The following is a 17,991-nucleotide window of genomic DNA, read 5'->3' as shown; positions in this document are numbered from 1 at the left end:
TATACCTCTATTGCTGGTAAATTATAAACAGGTAACCTTCTCGAAGTGTAGACAGGAAAAAAACATCAAAATGTGAAACATTTACACACTCTGAACAAACAATTCCATCTTTAGGAATTAATAATTAAAACATTTAGGTCACCTTATACGTTACTAGGAGTATACAACTGCCCTTAAAGGTAATCTGGCAGTAAATATTAAAATTTAAAATAGGCAAATCACATCATCAGAATGTTCCACCTCTCAGTATTCCACACATACGCCCAAGGAGGCTGTAAGTTATCCATTGAAGTATAATTCTAACAGTGAAAAACTGGAATCAATCTAAATGTCCTCCAAAAGGAGAATACCTAAATGAACCATGGAACGTTTACATTATAGAATTCCATGCTGTGTTTAAAATGAATATAGTAGCCATCATATGTATTGATATAGATCTCTAAAACTTACTTTAAATGAAGAAAGCTACACAATGAAACATGCATACAAGTTTTTTCTAAAAAAGCAAATTTAGAAAAGTCTTTATATTATGTATAGTTCAAAATTTATACAGATGAGTATAAATATTCCAAGAGTCTGGAAAGTTACACATCAAACTGATAACTACAACTACCACTGAAAAGGAACTGGAATTAGGAATTGTAATTTACCTATAATGTTCTCATGTAATTTTATGCATTATGTGTAACTAAAAGTTAAAAAGAAATGAGAAGGTAAAAACAAATACACAAAGTTCCATGTGCAAGAATATGCCATGTAGTGTTGCATATAACAGTGAAAAATAGGAAGCAACCTAAAACTCCATGAGCAATGATGGCTTGGCTTAATTAAATTATTACACATTTACAGAGTGAAATACTATATATAAAATACTAGGTGCATTAAAATGATAGCAATTTATAAGTATAGATACATATTTTTGATACATAAAAATATCCACAATGCATTAAAAGGAAAAAAAACAATTCTAAAACAGTGTATGTATCCAGAATTACTGCTTTTATAGTGTGTGTGCACATGCATGAATGTATATACTTTAAAATTTTAGGGAGCTAGAGATATACTGTAACAAAGTTAACAGTAGCTACCTTTGGATGGTGAAATTTGATGTACCATAATTTTCTTCTTGTACAGAAATATTTCTTCTGATTTCTTTTTGTAGTGATCATGTATTTGCATTATATTGAGAAAAAATTATAAATGTACTTCAATTTTTTTGTTTTTTCTACAAACTTAAGATTTCCTGAAGTCTGACGCTTATTGGCTGCCTGGCTGTCTCACCCTAAACTCTGTCAGGCGCTGGAAACGGAAATCTAACACAGCCTAAGAGGTGAGGTTTGGGTCTCCGTCATATCCTACTTTCCAAAGTCCTTCCACCCTTGTAACACCCACCAAGCACCTGCTCCTCAAAATTGAATAAAGCATAAATATCAAATGTGGGGAAACTACTTCCATTCTCTGGAATTATTTCAGATTTTCCCTCTGATTTAAATGTTAACAGGAGTTCACAAACCTTTCTCAAAGCCTTCATATAGGCAGCAGCTTTTTTCTTATACTGCAGCATGCATTCGGCTGAAAGAGGACTGATGAATCCACTCCCTGTCTTGGGCCCATAGTTCAGGGAAGCAATGAAGTAGTCCACGTTGTTGCTGAAGAAAGATGCAATCTAAACCAAGCGTGACAAGATCGATTTTGTTTTCCAATAATATATTTAAAATATATATCTAACAGTTTTCAGAGCAAAGTTAAGGATACTGAGAATGCAAATGAAAGTTCAACACATGCTCAAAAGCCCACATTTACTTATTTGAAGAGAATACTTAGGCAATGATTTATAATAAACACAACATCAGTTTAAATTTTCAGTCCAGACTGGTGACGTGTGTATTCTACTGTTTCTGAAAACCAAGGCTGATTCTGATTTATTCTGTAGACAATGTTTATGAGCTGTTTACCTCACCAAATCTGCGCCTGTGCTCCAAACATGTATGTTTGGGTTTATACATTCCATTTGCATCTTAACTTTGACTGTTTCATACTCCAACACAAGAAATGACACAAGCATCTTGAATATATAATTTCTACTTAAATTTCACTCTGTAAATCTCAATCTGTGCATTACAAATAAAATAGGAAAGAAATTGACTGAAAATTCAGTACACCCTTGTCATTTACAGATTTAACACTTGCTTACAACAACAAAGATCCATGACTGTATTTTTTCTGAGCCATGATTTTGAATCTACAGTCTATACAAAATGGTGTTATAAATTAAAATGTCTAAGAAAGTTATTAGCCAGAAAAATTAAAGTCTTGGATACATTCAAGAGTATTCAATTTCAATAAATAAGAACAAGTGACTTGTGAAACAAGAGTATTTTACCTTGGCAAACACTGCTCAAAAAGTAAGCACACACTAATGGTCTAAAAGGTTATCTTTTTCATCAATATTTTACCATATCAAATGAAATTCTATGTTAGGTAGTATTAAGAAAAATCAAAACTCTAAAAATCTTGAGTTGTATATTCCATTTACATGACATAGACGAGACATACCTAGAAGCTGCATTTAGGTCGTGGCAGTATATAGTAAAGTTTACTTTCTTTCCTCTCTAGTATTTCTGTATTCCCCAGGTGTTCTTTAATATGCATATGTTATACCTTCCTAGCGGGTTTTTTAAAAATTACAAATGATAAAATTTAGTTTAATCAAATCACATTAGCTAAGTATTCAGCTGCCACCAACTAATACTTAATTCAGATAATTATTTTAGTTAAAAACCATTTTAATAAAAATTTCTGAGTGAAGATCAAAACCTTTCCTTGAGACAACTGTTAAGGTTTCAGGCAAAGTAAATCTAAAATAAACTATGAAGTATTCAGGAATTTAACATTCCAGAGTTCTCATTAAAAAGTGACAAATACAAAGACTCCTGTAAAATGTCAATATTCTTTTTCAGAATTTTCCTTAATTGAATCAAAGTTAAAATCATCATCAGAAAGTTTCCAGAATGCATGTAGATGAAAGTGTTACAGAGGAGGCAGTAAGGATAATCTGGCTAAGGAGTCCTGTAGGCACTGATATGAGTTGACAGAATCTCATAACACCCTTTAACTACAGCCCTAAACAAGAGCAAACTGTCACGAAGACCAGTCTGACTTTGGGAAAGATAACACTGAATATCTAATATAATCTATGATCATTTCTGATTAACTTAAACCACTTGAAAAAAGTATGCTCCCTCCTACTAAGGTCAACCTGTCAGAAAAATAATGGTATATAACACAGATAAAGATTAGCATTTTCTTGAGAAATTATGTTGGATCTGTTGAAATAAATGGGCTAAGATAGTCCTGAATACAGCCCTTTCAGTTTTATATGTATGGGTAGTTCTCAGAGAAATCTTAGTCACTAAAGGCTTTGATGACAGGCACATGAACATGTCTTCCCTGAGAACTCAGTTGGTAAAGAATCTGCCTGCAATGCAGGAGGCCCCAGTATGATTCCAGGGTTGGGAAGATCCACTGGAGAATGGATAGGCTACCCACTCCAGTATTCTTGGGCTTCTCTTATGGCTCAGCTGGTAAAGAATCCGCCTGCAACCCTCTTACACAGTTGGTGGGAATGCAAACTAGTAGAGCCACTATGGAGAACAGTATGGAGATTCCTTAAAAAACTGGAAATAGAACTGCCATATGACCCAGCAATCCCACTGCTGGGCACACACACCGAGGAAACCAGAATTGAAAGAGACACTTGTTACCCCAGTGTTCATCGCAGCACTGTTTATAATAGCCAGGACATGGAAGCAACCTAGATGTCCATCAGCAGATGAATGGATAAGAAAGCTGTGGTACATATACACAATGGAGTATTACTCAGCCATTAAAAAGAATACATTTGAATCAGTTCTAAGGAGGTGGATGAAACTGGAGCCTATTATACAGAGTGAAGTAAGCCAGAAAGAAAAACACCAATACAGTAATACTAATGCATATATATGGAATTTAGAAAGATGGTAATGATAACCCTATATGCGAGACAGCAAAAGAGACACAGATGTATAGAACAGTCTTTTAGACTCTGTGGGAGAGGGCGAGGGTGGGATGATATGGGAGAATGGCATTGAAACATGTAAATTATCACATGTGAAATGAATCGCCAGTCCGGGTTTGATGCATGATACAGGGTGCTCGGGGCTGGTGCACTGGGATGACCCAGAGGAATGGGATGGGGAGGGAGGTGGGAGGGGGGTTCAGGAGGGGAAACACATGTACACCCATGGCAGATTCATGTCAATGTATGGCAATATTTAAAGTAAAAAAATAAATTAATTAAAAAAAAAAAAAAAGAATCAACACCAAAAAAAAAAAAAAGAATCCACCTGCAATGTGGGAGACCCGGGTTCAATCCCTGGGTTGGGAAGATCCCCTGGAGAAGGGAAAGGCTACCCCACTCTAGAATTCTGGCCTGGAGAATTCCATGGACTATATATAGTTCATGGGGTCACAAAGAGTCAGAAACAACTAAGCAACTTTGACTTACATTAACGTGCAATTAGAATATGACATCTACTGAAAGCAGTTAGCCCACATAGAACAATTTTTAACGAAACTGCACTCCGGTCAGTTTATGACAATAATTAAGTACTTAATGATCCAAATGATTTGGCAAAACTAATACAATTATGTAAAGTTTAAAAATAAAATAAAATTGGAAAAAAAAAAAAAAAAGAATTCAATGAGAAGACATGTGTTGAAGTCACCTTAAAAGTACGAATTAAGGTACAAAACCACAAAGGTACAAACAAAAATCTTGGTGGAGAAAAAACAAAATATAATAAAAGTCTTATAAATCTTTTTCTATACCCCAATTTCTGTACAGCAGACCTTGAATATACATCAGGATCTATAGTGAGACCACCTGGTATCTAAAACATCAACAGTGAGTGACCCACTTACTCATCACAAACATTTAACAGCATTCCGTATTGTGTCACATATTAGGTAGGAAGGAGGAAAAGGGAGACAACTTTATTTTACAAAAAAGGCTGATAATCTAAAATCGTTTTACAGATTAATTTTTCTACTATGTCAATCAAGAAAAAAAAAAAAAGAGATTCCAGTCCAGGATCGATGCACGATACTGGATGCTTGGGGCTAGAGCACTGGGACGACCCAGAGGGATGGTATGGGGAGGGAGGAGGGAGGAGGGTTCAGGATGGGGAACACATGTATACCTGTGGCGGATTCATTTTGATATTTGGCAAAACTAATACAATTATGTAAAGTTTAAAAATAAAATTAAAAATAAAATAAAATCTAGAATTAAAAAAAAAAAAAGAATTTAATTTAACGTCAATATAAACCAGAGAAAAATTACCTTTCCTGCTCCATTTGTCAATGCCACTACTGATGACAGGATGCAGTCATTAGTTGTTATGAGCTTCTGGGTTGTTGTTGGAAGTTCAAGCTCTATTGTAGCCTTTTGACTATAATGTTTGGAAATATCTATGAATCCAATTAAATGAAAACTCATCAGTATCTATATACAAGTTGGATACAGTCAACCAACCCGTTGACCTCTCATTTCTATGCTTACAAATTTACAAAACAAGTCTGACAAAAGACGGTCCCAAATATCATAATTGGGCTGAATCTCAATTAGGTTTCAAGTCCACATGCAAAGAATAGAGAGTAGTGAGGGTCTCTTAACACCATCCTGGGGTCACTATTATAGCCTAGAGCATGTTGGTCTCAGTCTCTTTCATTTGAGAGTCAGTCCTTATTCTTGTGCTGCGTAAATGACCCTAACCAGTATTTACCAGTTAAAAACTTTGTTTTGACAGTCTAGTAGGCACAAATGAGAATTTTTATTGTGCTTATATAAACAAACCATGAGGCTGGAAAAGAACAGCCAACATAGGCATGGTGATCCACAGTCCTTATTGGATCTTAACCAGTTTGCCAGAACATACTTTAACAATAAGAAAGGTCTGCACAGCCAAATAAGGATTGAACACTGCAATGTCTGGCTTCACATTCTACTGCCTCCAGTCCAAGAAAATTACAACAAAGGCCTGTGGTTCTAAAAGCATAGAAGAGAGGCTTAGACAGAAACATGTAGAGAGAAACAGCAGTAGGTAAAACTCGCCAAACAGCTAAACTTGGGGTTTTCTGGGTCTCTGAGAAATAAAATAATTTCATCCTGAAAATAAGGGGGAACAGAATTAGCAAGACAACATTGATTTGTGAGGAAGGACAACTATATTTGTAAATAATAAAGAGCTTACAATACAGCCTCCTCTGAATTTTTATTTCTTTATTTTTTTTGAATTTTTAGACTACTTCAGTTACAACAGCATTATCACTACCAACAAAGCGAAAAATAGATCACAAGACATGGAAATTAATTGTTATAGCAGGCATGTATACGAAGACCTTCATTTATTCAGAATCAAGAAATTTAGTTGATTTTAGACTATAGATAAATAAGAGGAAATAAGACTATTTAGAAATAAGAGATTTAACGTGGTATAACCATGATATTTCAGCACAATTTAAATTTATTTATTAAAGACTAGAAAGATTTAACGTGGTATGATCATAATATTTTTAGCATAAAATCACTGTTTTATGAAATTTCTTTTTCTAAAATTTAAAGCTAAGAAATTGTGTTATTTATATACATTGTATGTATATATACAAATATATGTAAACTGTTACATACAAAAGCTTTTAGGATAGGCTTAGATTTATAAAAAATTTACAGAGTTTCCAGATACCCTTAGCCAGTTTTCACTATGGTTAACATCCTATGTTAATATGGTACAGCTGTCACAGTGAAGAAACCAACTAATTGGTACATTACTATTATGTCTAATATATTTTAAAAAATAAATGATTATCTTCTATAAATTCATAAGACAGCCAAGTGAATAAAAATTCAGTTGGAATGCTGGACATTTTTGGTATACTGAACTTGCTAGCTCCCAAAGCAGACATCATCTTTCTACACACCACAGAAAGTTTTACTCAATATTTTACTGTCTGTATACAATGCTATAATACAACTGGGCTGGCAGGCAATCTTGGCTGACTGTATAGGTAATTAAAATACTTATAAAAGATGTATAATACTAAGAACCCTCCCATGGCTTCTAGTGGATCAAAGCTACTGTAGTTTGACTATAATAATTCTCCCCATTCAACTGTTTACTCTTTATTTATTGAATCTAAATATTTTAATTATTTAGGATGTTCCTTGACGTTAAATTTTAACTTCAAAAAGAACAAGGAAATCATGTGACCTAGAGATTTATTTTTGTTTAATGTTTCCTATCAGTCTACCTGCTTTAGACTTGAGACTAAAGATCAAACAATTCTCACTTGTTAAAAGATTAATTCACTCCCCTTTTAATTCCTTGTAGGACACACATTTTTATAAATCTCTCTCTCTCACTTTTTATATTAAGACCAGCCTGCCTGCTTGCTTGCCTGCCTGCCTTCCTTTTTCCCAACCTGGACCAAGCAATTATGCAAGGCAAAGGATCAAGGGAAAAGATTTGAAATAAGAGCTCTCTTAAAAACAAAGTTTATTCTGTTAATGCCAGTTAATGCTGACTCTGAGAGATATGAGAGATACACAACACTCTTCCAACTAGGTAAGAAGACAGATTTGAACTGTAAACCTATCAGCAAGAGCCCATAATCTGCTTGCCAACCATTCTTCATGTTTCCCAATATTTTAAATTTATATTATGTACACTTTCAAGAACAGAAACAAGCAGAGGCACAAAGAGGGCTTAGGGGGCCTCTGATCCTCCCATAATCTCCACCAGCTCTTGACAAATGGTAACAGCAGCATCCTTTGATTTGGACCACTCAGCATCTAATACCACATATGAACAAAAGCACCTTCAGAAAACTTAGAAACACATTATTATTATTTATAGAAATATAAATAAAATCAAGATTTTTCAATGTAAATAAAGCTTTAAGATCCTTCTCAATGGATAGCCCCCCTCCATGGCTCTAGCCCCTCCTTTATCAAAATTCTAGAGAAAATACTAGTAGGAACAAATCATAATATTAGCACAGGAAAACTTAGGAAACAAAACCAAAGAATCTGTAGTCACAGAGCAGTTTGTGGTTTCAATGGCCTAGTTCTGGAATAGAAGACTGTGGTTAAGTCTGAGCTCCCCAAATCAAAAGCTGCACAGGAAAAAAGTTCTAGTCCCTTGGGCTTTCTATGGACCAGACTAGGTTCTGCAGCGTTGGGACTCATTATCGTTACCTGCCACCAAATCTGTCTATGCAAGCTGTGATTTCTGCAACCAGAGCTAGCTCCAGAAGTACAGCGACTTCTACAGTTCCTTATAATTGAAGACAAGCCTCAAAAAGGACCATTCTCAAGACTAAGGCGGTATTAGGTAATACTACTGGGACTAAGATAGATTCCCAGCAACACAGGTTATGTGTCAGTTTATAGAAGGGCCCCCAATATACACATTTTATACATGCAATCCGACAAAATCTTAAGTTTTTAAAATATATTTTCTGTGAAACCATTAATTGGTCACTAACCATACATTAAACACCACAGTGAAAAATCTAGGTACCTGGGCTACTTCCAAAGGTGGTGGTTTAGTCACTAAGTCATGTCTGTCTCTTGCGACCCCATGGACTGTACCCTGCCAGGCTCCTCTGTCCATGGGATTCTCCAGGCAAGAATACTGGAGTGGGTTGCCATTTCCTTCTCCAGGGGATCTCCCCAAAACAGGAATCGAACCCAGGTCTCTTGCATTGCAAGTGGATTCTTTACCTACTGAGCTACAAGGGAAGCCCTACTTCCAATAGTCCTTAATAACTGCTCTGCCCTCTCTTTCTGCTCCTACTCCAATAGCCACCAAAAGGAAAAGAGAGAGGGGAAAGAAACCAAAAGCCATGCAGAGATATAAATTAAAAAGTCAGGACTCAGAATCATATGCTAAGAAGCAAAAGAAATGCCTTTCGACAAGCGTATTCTTAGGAGCACACGGCAAGCGAAAACTGACGAAAGTTTAAAAACAGACCTTCAGTCTGTAAGTTTCTCCTGAACAAAACAGGATTTATAATGGGTACTCTCAACAAAAAAATGCACAGGAGGGTGGAAAACCAGTACATTATTTCCAGGAACTTTACACCTTTGTTTCCTCAGTCCCTTCATGCTTGGGCTCTAACAAGTGCGGTATTTTGCTAAATGCCTCTGAATAGCATGTCTGACTTGATAAAATTCATACACCTCCCTTAAATCAGTATAATGTATTTTTGGCTAAAGTTCTGCACACAAGGGTTTCTCATCAGTACTTTGTTTACCTTCAGGAAAGAAGCAGATGGAAAAAGCAGAAGGCAGTAAGCTGTGTACTTTAACATAAGCCAAATGCTACTAAGCCTTTATCTAGGGTCTATTAGCCTTGGCAGTATTTGTTTAAATCTCATTCAGGCAGATCTCAGAAAAGGGACGAAGCTTATTTATGTTCTTTTTCAAGTCTCACCTTTCATGACATCATGGAATCCATGCAGAGCAGCACCAACATTTGTTAACACACAACTGTAGTTTGTCCGAAGGAGTCCATCTGGCTCTGTACCTAGGAAACCAAGATCACAGACCTAAGCACTGTCCCAGAGGACTTCACCCAAAACACTGAGCCCACCATCTTCTCTCCACCCTTGGGAAGAGAATCAGTATCACTTGTGACATGTTGAACATAATGGCTCTCAAAATTCCTGCAGACACATGCAGACAGAATGGTGATGATTACAGACACCTAAACTGATCTGGAGCGACAGCGGTGCAGCACTGGAGCGACTGTGAGGAGATACTTCACGTCCAGGGGCAGAGATATAATGGCCATCGGAGGTAAATCCATCCATCCCAGTCCATTTTAGTTCGCTGATTCCTAAAATGTCGACGTTCACTCTTGCCATCTCCTACTTGACCACTTCCAATTTGCCTTGATTCATGGACCTCACAAAGAAGATCCCTATGCAATATTGCTCTTTACAGCATTGGACTTTGCTTCTACCGCCAGTCACATCCACAACTGGGTGTTGCTGTGGTTCCGTCTCTTCATTCTTTCTGGAGTTATTTCTCCACTAATCTCCAGTAGCATATTGGGCACCTACTGACGTGGGGAGTTCATCTATCAGTGTCCTATCTTTTTGCCTTTTCATACTGTTTATGGGGTTCTCTAGGCAAGAATACTGGAGAAGGCGATGGCACTCCACTCCAGTACTCTTGCCTGGAAAATCCCATGGACGGAGGAGCCTGGTGGGCTGCAGTCCATGAGGTTGCTAAGAGTTGGACATGACTGAGGGGCTTCACTTTCACTTTTCACTTTCATGCATTGGAGAAGGAAATGGCAACCCACTCCAGTGTTCTTGCCTGGAGAATCCCAGGGACGGGGAGCCTGGTGGGCTGCAGTCTGTGGGGTCGCACAGAGTTGGACATGACTGAAGCGACTTAGCAGCAGCAGGCAAGAATACTGGAGTGGTTTGCCATTCCCTTCTCCAGTGACCCACATTTTGTCAGAATTCTCCACCACGACCCGTACATGGCATAGTTTCATAGTTTCATTGATTCAGACAAGACTGTGGTCCATGTGATCAGATTGGTTAGTTTTCTATGATTGTGGTTTTCAGTCTGTCTGCCCTCTGATAGAGAAGGATAAGAGGCTTATGGAAGCTTCCTGATAGGAGAGACTGACTGAGGGGGAAACTGGGTCCTGTTCTGATGGGCAGGGCCATGCTCAGTAAATCTTTAATCCAATCTTCTGTTGATGGGTGGGGCTGTGTTCCCTCCCTGTTATTTACCTGGGTGCAAACTATGTTAGAGGTAATGAAGATAATGGTGACCTCTTTCAAAAGGTCCTTTGCAGGAACTGCTACACTCAGTGCCCCTAACCCTGCAGCAGGCACCGCCAACCACTGCCGACCCATGCCTTCACCAGAGACTTGGATTCTCCTGGGCAAGTCTGGGTCAGTCTCTTGTGGGGTCACTGCTCCTTTCTCCTTGGTCCTGGTGCACACAAGGTTTTGTTTGTGCCCTCCAAGAGTCTATTTCCCAGTCCTGTGTAAGTTCTGGCAGCTCTATGGTGGGGTTAATGGCAACCTCCTCCAAGAGGGCTTATGCCATACCCAAGTCTGCTGCACCCAGAGCTCCTGCCCCTGTGGCAGTCCACTGCTGATCTGTACCTCCACAGGAGACGCACAAACACAGTTCTGCCTCAGTCTCTGTGTGGTTTCTGGGTCCTGGTGCACACAAGGCTTGTTTGAGCCCTCTGAGCATCTCTGGCGGGAATGGGGTTTGATTGTAAATGTGAACTCACCCCTCCTACCGTCTTGCCGGGGCTTCCCCTTTGCTCTTGTATGTGGGGTATCTTCTCACAGCTGCTCCAATGCTGCACAGCCGCAGCTCCAGCACCTACTGTCTTGCTGAGGCTTCTCTGACCTTGGACGTGGAGTATCTCATGAGTGAGAGTGAAAAAGTTGGCTTAAAGCTCAACATTCAGAAAACTAAGATCATGACATCTGGTCCCATCACTTCATGGCCAGTGGATGGGGAAACAATGCAAACGGTGACAGACTTTATTTTTTGGGCTCCCAAATTAATGCAAATGGTGACTGAAGTCATGAAATTAAAAGACACTTACTCCTTGGAAGAAAAGTTATGACCAAACTAGACAGCATATTAAAAAGCAGGGACATTACTTTGCCAACAGAAGTCCATCTAGTCAAAGCTATGGTTTTTCCAATAATCATGTATGGATGCAAGAGTTGGACTATAAAGAAAGCTGAGCTCCAACTGAGCTCCAAAGAATTGATGCTTTTGAACTGTGGTGTTGGAGAAGACTCTTGAGAATCCCTTGGACTGCAAGGAGATTCAACCAGTCAATCCTAAAGGAAATCAGTCCTGAATATTCATTGGAAGGACTGATGCTGAAGCTGAAACTCCAATACTCTGGCCACCTGATGTGAAGAATTGACTCACTGGAAAAGACCCTGATGCTGGGAAAGATTGAAGGCGGGAGGAGAAGGGGACGACAGAGGAAGAGATGGATGAATGGCATCACCAACTCAATGGACGTGAGTTTAAGTAAACTCCGGGAGTTGTTGATAGACAGGAAGGCCTGGCATACTGTGGTCCATGGGGTCGCAAGGAGTCGGACACAACTGAGTGACTGAACTAAAGGGCAGAGAAGCCCCAGCAAGATGGTAGGAAGGGCAAAATCGTGTTTAGAATCAAACCCCATACCTGCCAGAGATGCTCAGAGGGTTCAAATAAGCCCTGTGCATACCAGGACCCAGAGACCACACAGAGACTGAGACAGAACTGTGTTTGAATGTCCCCCGAGGAGGTACGGGGTCAGCACTGGACTGCTACAGGGGCAGAGGTTCTGGGTGCAGCAGACTTGGGTATGGCATAAGCCCTCTTGGAGGAGGTCGCCATTAACCATAGAGCTGCCAGAACTTACACAGGACTGGGAAATAGACTCTTGGAGGGCACAAACAAAACCTTGTGTGCACCAGGACCAAGGAGAAAGGAGCAGTGACCCCACAAGAGACTGACCCAGACTTCCCCGGGGATGTCCAGGGGTCTCCAGCGGAGGTGTGGATCAGTGGTGGCCTGCTGCAGGGTTAGGGGCACTGAGTGCAGCAGTGCCTGCATGGGACCTTTTGAAGGAGGTCACCATTATCTTCATTACCTCCACCAGAGTTTGGCATCAGGTTAAACAACAGTGAGGGAACACAGCCCCACTCATAAACAGAAAATTGGATTAAAGATTTACTGAGCGTGGCCCTGCCCATCAGAACAAGACCCAGTTTCTTCCTCAGTCTCTCCCATCAGGAAGATTCCATAAGCCTCATATCCTTCTCTATCAGAGGGCAGACAGACTGAAAACCACAATCACAGAAAACTAACCAATCTGATAACATGGACTGCAGTCTTGTCTAAATCAATGAAACTATGAGCCATGGTGTCTAGGGCCACCCAAGATGGACGGGTCATAGTGGAGAGTTCTGACAAAATGTGGGTCACTGGAGAAGGGAATGGCAAAACACTTCAGTATTCTTGCCTAGAGAACCCCATAAACAGTATGAAAAGGCAAAAAGATAGGACACTGAAAGATGAACTCCCCAGGTTGCTTGATGCCCAATATGCTACTGGAGATCAGTGGAGAAATAACTCCAGAAAGAAGAAAGAGACGGAGCCAAAGCAAAAACGACACCCAGTTGTGGATGTGACTGGTGGTAGAAGCAAAGTCCAATGCTGTAAAGAGCAATATTGCATAGGAATATAGAATGTTAGGTCCATAGAGTTAGTGTTAGTTGCTCAGTGGTGTCCGACTCATTGTGACCCCACAGACTATAGCCTACCAGTCTCCTCTGTCCATGGGATTTTCCAGGCAAGAATACTGGAGTGGATTGCCATCCCCTTCTCCAGAAGATCTTCCTGACCCAGGAATCAAACCATGGTCTCCTGCATTGCAGGAGAACTCTTAACCCTTTGAGCTACAGGGAAGATCTGTTAGGTCCATGAATCAAGGCAAATTGGAAGTGGTCAAAGAGGAGATGGCAAGAGTGAACATTAACATTTTAGGAAACAGCAAACTAAAATGGACTGGAATGGATGAATTTAATTCAGATGACCATTATATCTACTACTGTGGGCAAGAATCCCTCAGAGGAAATGGAGTAGCCATCATAGTCAACAAAAGAGTCTGAAACGCAGTTCTTGGATGCAATCTAAAAAATGACAGAATGATCTCTGTTCGTTTCTAAGGCAAACCATTCAATATCACAGTAATCCAAGTTTACGCCCCAACCAGTAATGCTGAAGAAGTTGAAGTTGAACAGTTCTATAAAGACCAAAAAAACCTTCTAGAACTAACATCCAAAAAAGATGTCCTTTTCATTATAAGGGACTGGAATTCAAAAGTAAGAGTGAAGAAATACCTGGAGTAACAGGCCAATTTGGCCTTGGAGTACAGAATGAAGCAGGGCAAAGGCTAACAGAGCTTTGTCAAGAGAATGCACTGGTCATAGTAAACACTCTTTTCCAACAACGCAAGAGAAGACTCTACACATGGACATCACCAGATGGTCAATACCGAAATCAGACTGATTATATTCTTTGCAGCCAAAGATGGAGAAGCTCTATACAGTCAACAAAAACAAGACCAAGAGATGACTGTGGCTCAGATCATGAACTCCTTATTGCCAAATTCAGACTTAGATTGAAGAAAGTAGGGAAAACCACTAGACCATTCAGGTATAACCTAAATCAAATCCCTTACGATTATACAGTGGAAGTGACAAATAGATTCAAGGGATTAGATCTGATAGGCAGAGTGCCTGAAGAACTATGGATGGAGGTTCATGACATTGTGCAAGAGGCAGTGATCAAGACCATTACCAAGAAAAAGAAATGCAAAATGGCAAAATGGTCATCTGAGGACAACCAAATAGCTGTGAAAAGAGAAGCCAAAGGCAAAGGAGAAAAGGAAAGATATACCCATTTGAATGCAGTTCCAAATAACAGCAAGGAGAGATAAGAAAGCCTTCCTCACTGATCAATGCAAAGAAATAGAGGAAAACAATAGAATGGGAAAGACTAGAAATCTCTTCAAGAAAATTAGAGATACCAAGAGAACATTTCATGCAAAGGTGTGCACAATAAAGGACAGAAATGGTATGGACCTAACAGAAGCAGAAGATATTAAGAGGTGGCAAGAATACACAGAACTCCTCGTACAAAAAAGATCTTCATGACCCAGATAATCACGATGGTGTGACCACTCACCTAGAGCCAGACACCCTGGAATCCAAGTCAAGTGCACAAAGCTAGTGGGGGTGATGGAATTCTAATTGAGCTATTTCAAATCCTAAAAGATGATGCTGTAAAAGTGCTGCAGTCAATATGTCAGCAAATTGGAAAACTCAGTAGTGGCCACAGGACTGGAAAAGGTCAGTTTTCATTCCAGTCCCAAAGAAAGGCAATGCCAAAGAATGCTCAAAGTACTGCACAACTGCACTCATCTTACATTCTAGCAAAGTAATGCTCAAAATCCTCCAAGCCAGGCTTCAACAGTACATGAACTGTGAACTTCCAGGGATTTAGAAAACGCAGAGGAACCAGAGATCAAATTGCCCACATCTGTTGGATCACTGAAAAAGCAAGAGAGTTCCAGAAACACATCTGCTTTATTGACTACACCAAAGCCTTTGACTGTGTGGATCACAACAAACTGTGGAAAATTCTTAAAGAGATGGGAATCAGGCACCACCTGACGTGCCTCTTGAGAAATCTGTATGCAGCCCAAGAAGCAATGGTTAGAACTGGACATGGAACAACAGACTAGTTCCAAATCAGGAAAGGAGTTATGTCCAGGCTGCATATTGTCATCCTACTTATTTAACTGCCATGCAGAGTACAGCATGAGAAATACTGGACTGAATAAAGCATGAGCTGGAATCAATATTGCTGAGAGAAATATCAATAATCTCAGATATGCAGATGACACCACCCTTATGGCAGAAAGCAAAGAAGAACTAAGAGCCTCTTGATGAAAGTCAAAGAGGAGAGTAAAGTTGGCTTAAAACTCAACATTCAGAAAACTAAGATCATGGCATCTGATCCCATCACTTCATGGCAGATAGATGGGGAAACAATGGAAACAGTGACAAACTTTATTTTTGGGGCTCAAAAAGCACTGAATATCCTGATTGCAGCCATGAAATTAAAAGACGCTTGCTCCTTGGAAGAAAAGTTATGACCAACCTAGATAGCATATTAGAAAGCAGAGACATTATTTTGCCAACAAAGGTCTGTCTCGTCAAAGCTTTGGTTTTTCCAGTAGTCATGTATGGATGTGAGAGTTGGACTATAAAGAAACCTGAATATCAAAGAACTGATGCTTCTGAACTGTAGTTTTGGAGAAGACTCTTGAGAGTCCCCTGGACAGCAAGGGGATCCAACCAGTCCATCCTAAAGGAAATCCATCCTGAATATTCACTGGAAGGACTGATGCTGAAGCTGAAACTCCAATACTCTGGCCACCTGATGTGAAGAACTGACTCATTTGAGAAGACCCTGATGCTGGGAAAGATTGAAGGTGGGAGGAGAAGGAGACAACAGAGGGCGAGATGGTTGCATGGCATCACCGACTCAATGGACAGAAAGTTTGAGTAAGCTCCAGGAATTGGTGATGGACAGGAAGGCCTGGTGTGCTGTAGTCTACGGGGTCGCAAAGCATCTGACACAACTGAGCGACTGAACTAAACTGAACTGAAATGGATTCGGATCCCCCATGTCCACAGTTAGTAATGGTTAAGAATCAAAATTAAACTGCAGGATTATGTCTTTCATGATCTCTATGAAATGAAAAGTCTTTGTGAATTTCACCTGTTACTACAGAACACATTTCTCATTTTGTTCTTTTCCCTACATATTACTGTTTGCTGAACATCACTAAAAACACTGTTATTCAAACATCATAATTCTAATTCCAGCATGACAGAATAAGCAAGCTCCTCATATCCACTCTCCAGCCCAACTGATGAAAATTATTTAAAAACAACCACTTAAAACTCTGGAAATTATCTTAAGGGCATCCAGCTAATGAAGAAACAGTTACTCAAGAAAATCTGTATCAATTCAGTGACAACAACAACCATCTGTGGTATCTGAACCAGAACCCACTCCCTACCCCTGGCCAGTCAGTGAGCTAGCAATCCCAGTACAGAGAGTGCAGCAAAGAACACCAGACTCCCTCGCCCCTAATTCAGTAGAGAGCCTCATTCCTAATCCTGCTCTCAGCTCCCTGTTGCTGAGGCTAAATTCTAGTTAAGTATGACTCAGGGGTGGGGGTTCTCTTCTTTCACCCAGCCCTGACTTGTGGGATGCTGAGAATCTGTGGCCATGAACACCCTGGCTCCAGCTCAGTAAAAGGAGTTCCTCGCTGAAAGAGGCAAGTAGAAGCGACTGGGGGCTGCCTCCCTCTCCATGGAGTACTCCGCTATACCTACAGGGATGTCACTCTAAGAGAAGTATATCATTGTCCTCACCCCCAGCACAGAACTATGGCTCAGAGCTTTAACCCAAGGGAGAAAAGAGTTATTTAAACAGAAAACTCTGAATCTCTTCCCAAAGGAATTGACTTTATTCACAACAGACTACGGAGAAGTTCAAGCCCAGGGGTACCCTCAAAAATAATGGCACCTGTGCTGAAGGTAATTAGGAGGAAATTGGTAGGTTCATTAGAGATATAGGGTAAACAGACAAGGATGATCAATCAATTCTTAACAAGGGTGCCGAGACCATTCAATATGGAAGAAACAGTCTTTTCAATAAATGGTACTGAGACAACTGGACAGTCATATGCAAAAGATGAAGCTGGACCTTTACCTCACACTATATACAAAAATTAACTCAAAATGGACCAAAGACCTAATGTAAGAACTAAAAGTATAAAACAAAAGAAAACCTAAGGGTGGGCAAGAATCCCTTAGAAGAAATGGAGTAGCCCTCATGGTCAACAAAAGAGTCCAAAATGCAGTACTTGCATGCAATCTCAAAAATGACAGAATGATCTCAGTTCATTTTCAAGACAAACCATTCAGCATCCCAGTAAACCCATGTCTATGCCCAAACCACTAATGCCAAAGAAGCTGAACGGTTCTATGAAGACCTACAAGACCTTCTAGAACTAACACCAAAAAAAGATGTTCTTTTCTTCATAGAGGACTGGAATGCAAAAGTAAGAAGTCAAGAGACATCTGGAGTAACAAGCCAAGTTTGGCCTTGGAGTACAAAATGATACCTGAAGTAAGAGGCAAACTTGGCCTTGGAATACGGAATGAAGCAGGGCAAAGGCTTAACAGAATTTTGCCAAGAGAATGCACTGGTCATAGCAAACACCCTCTTCCAACAATGCAAGAGAGGACTCT

At 39.8% G+C, this 17,991-nt stretch overlaps 1 protein-coding gene across 3 annotated transcripts in view; it reads right to left on the bottom strand.

The window, feature by feature from the left end:
- PPP1R21 (protein phosphatase 1 regulatory subunit 21) overlaps positions 1-17,991 on the bottom strand; it is a 78,504-nt gene that overhangs the window by 23,413 nt on the left and 37,100 nt on the right. For all 3 annotated transcript variants that reach the window (XM_061432303.1, XM_061432302.1, XM_061432304.1), the window contains 3 exons: positions 9,537-9,629; positions 5,384-5,511; positions 1,514-1,666 (listed from right to left, as the gene is read on the bottom strand). In XM_061432303.1, the coding sequence (XP_061288287.1) occupies positions 1,514-1,666; positions 5,384-5,511; positions 9,537-9,629 (374 nt within the window). The remainder of the gene's footprint in view (positions 1-1,513; positions 1,667-5,383; positions 5,512-9,536; positions 9,630-17,991) is intronic.

This window comes from Bos javanicus, chromosome 11, assembly GCF_032452875.1.
Source record: "Bos javanicus breed banteng chromosome 11, ARS-OSU_banteng_1.0, whole genome shotgun sequence".
NCBI lineage: Eukaryota > Metazoa > Chordata > Mammalia > Artiodactyla > Bovidae > Bos > Bos javanicus.
The sequence above is the reverse complement of the archived record's forward strand: the minus strand, read 5'-3'. Positions and strand labels throughout refer to the sequence as shown.